At 28.8% G+C, this 6,217-nt stretch overlaps 1 protein-coding gene across 1 annotated transcript; it reads right to left on the bottom strand.

The window, feature by feature from the left end:
- Window positions 1-5,394: 5,394 nt before the first annotated feature.
- Window positions 5,395-5,937, bottom strand: LOC137809397 (uncharacterized). The gene has a single exon (XM_068610516.1). It carries the CDS (start codon window positions 5,935-5,937, stop codon window positions 5,395-5,397), a length of 543 nt encoding a protein of 180 aa, XP_068466617.1.
- Between the last annotated feature and the right edge of the window lie 280 nt (window positions 5,938-6,217).

Genomic DNA, 6,217 nt, shown 5'->3' on the forward strand with positions numbered 1-6,217 from the left:
ACATTAACAATTTTGAATTTTTTTTGTTCATTTTCATAAATTTAAATGAAAATTACACTACTTTTGTATATTTTATAGAAATTTGGTGGAAAATTATTTACTTGTTTGGGATTTATGTGTTTTTCTATAACGTGTGGACTTTTTGACTTTGACTATATATTGAAGGATTACTCCATAGAATACGTTATCTATACGCTGTTTGGTTGGTATGATTGGGTATTTATGGTGTTTTCCTTGGAGATTGCATCAACCTTTGGGAACAAGTTTCCTCGTATCTGATCTGAAATAACAAAACAATTAATGTTGTTTATTGAGTAGTAATTTTCGGACAACCGAAACCAGGAAACACGTTTTTTTTTTCTAATGCATTTCATGACAATTTTTATCAATATATTATGAGTATGTATAAGTTTTCTTTTTTTATTTGAGGAAAAAATATATTAGTAAAATATATTATTTTTAATAATAATTATTGAGAAAAAACTCATCGCCAAAATCTAGTTTGTAAAGAGATGATTGATTCCATTTTCTTATTATTAAACTTATGTATAAATAATATAAAAAATAATTTGATAATAATACTACTTTAATACCAACTTAGATTTTTAATTTAAGTCTAACTTAATTTTAAAAATTAAAAATTAGTTCATAAAATAATGGGAAATAAGGTTATCCCATGGTGGAATCCAGCAATTTCAGCCTCTATCTTTTCTCTTTTGGTGATATGTTTATATGAATACATGCTTTAAAATACTTTTACACGGTCATTCATTTGATCGTAAAGTATCATATATAATAAAAAATTAATTTAATAATAAATGCATCTTAAAAGATTTTTGAACCTTTCTTCTAAATTTATTTTCATTGTTCTTCTTTCCTTAGTTTTTTTTGTCGTTTTTAGAAAAAAAAAGTCTTTGAACATTATTTAAACATCCAAAATTGATTTTCCTATTCTTTTGTAACAACTGGCGTGGGAGAAGAAGCTGGAGCTTCAGGTGCATTGTGACAAGTAGGAGAAGAATGTTGGTTTGTTGAGGTTCAGGTACATTATGACAAGTAGGAGAAAAATGTTGGTTTGCTGGAGGTTCAAGTGCATTGTGACAAGTAGAAGAAAAAGGTTGATCTTTGGACAGGTATGGGTAAGTCAATGTTAATAGTGGATAAAATAAAATACCTTGTAATGGAGGTAAGGATTGCATCTAGGACTGTTGGCAGAATGGAAAAACACTTTCATGGAAGATGACATCTCAACTTGTAAAAAAAGTGTCTGCATCTATATCAAATAATTTGTATGCTTTTTTATTGAGAGGATAACCAAGGAAGATGCACTGTCGAGCGCGTGAATCAATTTTTTTGTTCAGGTGAAACAAGGCAACCAACAAGATTTTAAGTGAGAAAGTGAAGGTGGGTGATCTCAAATATTTTTTTAGTAAAGGTGTTGGCAAGCTATTAATGATATATGTGGTGGTTAAAACGCATTCCCCAAAATTCTAATGGTAAATGGGACTGAAATAGGAGAGCTCGTGCTATTTGCGTTCTACTACTCCATTTTGTTGAGGAGTGACACAAGTGTGTTGACATTCAATACTTTTTTGAGAAAAAAATTATACATAGAAATAAATTTCAATCCAACGCGGATGGTTTTAATAGATGTCTGAAGTTGATTATGTGCAAAAATAATGAATGATTCTAAGAGATGTTGGGTTTCAGACTTGTTATTCATAAGAAATAACCAAGTACATCTAGTATAGTCATCGACAAAAAAAGTTTTACAGTTGGGATTTTACCAGGACCCCAAATGTCACAATGCAATAGATTAAATAGAGAATGAGATTTTATTGTGCTTAAAGGAAATGGTAGCCTTGTCTCTTTAGATTTGGGACAAATACTACAATTATTATGAATGAGAATGAGATTTTTACTGATAGGTAGTAAGGAAGATGCAAGTTGTAGACATGCCGGAGAAGGATGTTCGAAGTGCTTGTGCCATAAATCAGGGTCGGTCGAAATTTGAGATACGTGGTTTGGAAGAGGGAAAATGTAGTATAAGTCTGCGTATTGTTTACCGAGTCAATCATCTCCCCGTAGTCAAGTCCTGCAAACGCAACCATGTGGACATGTGGAGTAAAAACGACACAACAATTTCGTGAACTGATTATCTTAGTAATGAACATGAGATTTAAATTAAAAGAAGGAACACAAATAACATCTTTGAGAGTGATTTTGTCAATGAATTTAATTGTATCTGTAGATGAGATGAGCGCAGTTGAGCCGATAGACAGATTAACATTTGGAATAAATGATGATGAAGTGTGTGTGAAAAATTGTGAGGATTTACCGTGATTGGTTGTTCCGCTATCCAAAATCCATGGTTTCGTAAAAGCATAATTAATAGACGAGTTATGAGCAAACAAACATGCAGAGCTAACAAACGTAACACTTTTACCTGCAGAGCTAACAAAAATGTCACTTTTACCTGCAGAGCTAACAAAAATGTCACTTTTGTTGAGCGAGTAAATATCATTTGCCAATTGCTGAATTTGCTCGACAGTGAAGTCTTGTACGAGTATCAGACTATGATATAAGAAAATTATATATAAAAAATGATAAGAAAAAGAGATATTTCTTATTCTCTTGTATAATTTGATAATTAATATTTTCTTAATAGTATATGATTAAAAATTTGTTCTCTGTAAGAATGTGATATATATATATATATATATATATTTAAGTTAATAATGATATTCTCAATTTGTTTTCTTATTTTTCGTTCCTTTATAGCTTTTCCTTATTTTTTAATTCTTTTTTCTTAACTTCTTCCCTCTAACATTAGTAATTTGTGATGGTTGATGTGCCCATTATTTTGTAGTCAAATAACATATAATATATAAATTGTATCAACAATTTTATAATATACTAATATCCATAGTACCACTGAACAAGAAATCTATCAAATCAAAAAACAACAACCAAGATTAAAGATTACACACATTCACAAACATGATACAAACACATAAACAAACACACTTAACACATACAACATACAGCTCTGCACATCCCTTTTTTACTTCATGAATGGTTCCAACCATGACGCTTTCAATCAAGATTTTTCCCAAAGAAAGTTGATTATATATATCTCATCAATAACCGTTGACAAGTGCTGATAAAAATAATAATTATAAGCAACTTATTTAATCTTCGAATCAATAGTAGCCACTTATCCTACAAGGTTATTGACGTATAGTGTTTTATTCCTTGTGAATTGTTTATCTTTGGATAATAGTAATGAGGATGTATTTTGATACTTTCATCCTCTAATACAACTTTTTATAACTTTTGTTATTTCAAAATTATCACACGCAAGATTACGCTATATGTGAACACGAAAAAACGAGGTTTGCTAATTAATGATATTACCATAAGCTTCTAGAAATCTTCCCAATGAACTTCACCATGAAACGGTAAAAGTCAAGCAATAAAGAGCAAACTGAAATAATTTATTAAGATATTCCATTTTTTTTATCAGCAATAAAAAATTATCTAGGATCATATGTTTAGATGTAAATTAATTAAAAAAAACTTCCACATATTTTATACAATTTTTTTTATATAGTCATAGATGAATAAATAAGGCAAGTGTGGTACACCAACCTGAGAAATCAATACGAATGATAAGGAATTCCATAGGAAACTGCAGAACATATAATATTCAGCTCAAAACTTGCTTTACGTGTTAGAAAACTTCACTCACGTCAAAAACCACTAGCAACGTATTTGCAAATTAAAGAGCTAAGTAACTACGAACAAATTATGTGGCAACAACAGAGAGCCTTTATTTGTTTCATACATTGGATCCACAAATTAAATAAAACATTAATTTTATTTTGTTCTGTCGTGTACGAGACTTTTTAGCTTAGTTCGGAGGAAAAGAATTGTTCATAAACTAGTCAACTAGTTCATCATATGTCAAATAGAAATGAATTATTACAGGACAATTACTCATAATTTACCAAGAAACTTTTACGTCGAAACCATTCAATTACATAGAAATCAGGAAATGTATAAAATTTTAGTTATAGTAAATGTATACAATTTTTATTTTTTAATTGAGGATAGTTTGAGTTTGTAGTTTAAATTGTAATATTATAAATTTGGACGATAAAAAGAAATAAAATTTTGGAATCCTAGTTATTTCTAGAAAGAGATATAGTTTTATTTTACAAATTAAATATGAAAGAATCAAATCAACCATGTGACACTAAATAATAATATTTAATAAAGATAATTATGATTTTATATATTTATTTTTTGTAATGTCAAGTTTGTATTGCTTGAAATGGTAAAATCAAACTATCATATCTATGTGAGAATTCAATTAAAAAATATAAAAATTTAAAGACTCAATAGAATAAAAATATTTAAAGAGAAATCAATTGAAATACTACTTAAATTTATGAGAAATTTAATATTTAATTAAGTCATTTTTCTATTTTCCATATGAAAACACATAACTAGATGACAATGCATGATAGAAAAATTAAAAAAAAAATAGTCAATTGAAAAATATAACTTTTTTAGATATTCAATAAATTTTTTTAATAGAAAGTTAATTAAAAATATTCTAATTTATGAAACTTAAAACTTAATTAACCTTAATTCTAAAAAGTATATTTTTAAAACATATTTTAACAATACAACTTCTTAATAATTAATATTTTTTATATATGATGAGAGTGAAAATGAGGATTGATGGTTGCAAGTGCTATTTTTTTTTAAATTACAACTAAATATATTGAATCATATTTTTTACATCCTTACTATCAAATCTATTTGTATAAAAATTATACATACTCATATATTATTTGTTATTAATATTTATTGTTTTTAAATAAATTATTCTTAGTAGTTCAGAATCTTGATCAACAACTCTATTGTGGTATTATATTTATATTCATAAGTATCTCAACATTTGCATGATATAAAATATGTTTTAATTATAAATGTACGTATATTTTTTTCCATCCTACGCTTTAACTATTTTTTTATCAGACGCTTTAACTTAATAAGGTTAGTTTGTTTTATGGATAAGTGGTGTTAATCCAATCTTATTTTAAATATTTTGAAATTATTATTAGGTCAAATTCACCATAGTCCTATCAAAACTTTGTACATGCCATCAAAATAAGAGATGAGAAAAGTATAATATTTGAATACTTTAGCAAAATTAGGGAAGAGAAATAAGCTATTTTATAGTAGAGACTGATATTCATAGATAAGTTACAATCAAACAAGATATTTAATTTCAATAACCATTCTTCTTTTGAACATAAACTCAAAGAAAAGAGAAAGGGTGAGGGGAATTGAAGGAGAACTCTACCTCCATAAGAAAAAACCTTAACAAGGAATGCCAATGACAACATTTCTTGGTTTCCTAGGATTGACATGAAACCCTATAACTCCATTCTCAATTTCTCTAAATTTCATCATCTTTATGTCTTTCTCTTGTTTTGTTTCTGAAGACAAGTTATTCATCACCCTTACTGAGAAATGAATAATCCCATTACGTCGACCTTCCCAATTCCTCAAACCGTAACAAAACATTTGAGACACACTTTCGGACAAAACATTATCGTTTTTGTCGATAAGTAAATCTGAAAGAGCAATCCTTGCTACCCCAACAGGGCGAACTCCTTTGAATTTCTTGCTTTGGACCTCAAAGGTAACAGACCTTGCATATGAAGGAACCTCTAACAATATTTTTTCATTCCATGCATGCATTCCATCATCTCCATTCACCATTTTAGTCGTGCAACAGTTCAGAGACTCGGCACGAACAACAACATATGCCTTCTCCGCTATTGAATTTCGATCTACACTTATATTTTCTCCCGACATAAGTGTAATCTCCAAGGTGAGTTTGTGTTGTTTTGCCGCCATATCTGAGTTTTAGAGCACGTACGTGACTTAACTGCACACAACTATGTAATTAATATACGTATATGAAAATAACTAACAGTGTGTAATGATATTGAGTAGTGTTTGGGATGAAAGAATTGGAAGAATATAAGGTGTTTAAATAGAGGATTTGTGTATGAAAAACTGAGGAAACAACATTTGCAACTTACAAAGTGCAAGGCTGTTTGTTACCGTGTGGTGTGTCTGCAAACGGAGAACAAGGGGTGTTGACGTTGACCACGGACTTTTCAATACGAATTAT

Source organism: Phaseolus vulgaris, chromosome 2 (genome assembly GCF_000499845.2).
Source record: "Phaseolus vulgaris cultivar G19833 chromosome 2, P. vulgaris v2.0, whole genome shotgun sequence".
NCBI lineage: Eukaryota > Viridiplantae > Streptophyta > Magnoliopsida > Fabales > Fabaceae > Phaseolus > Phaseolus vulgaris.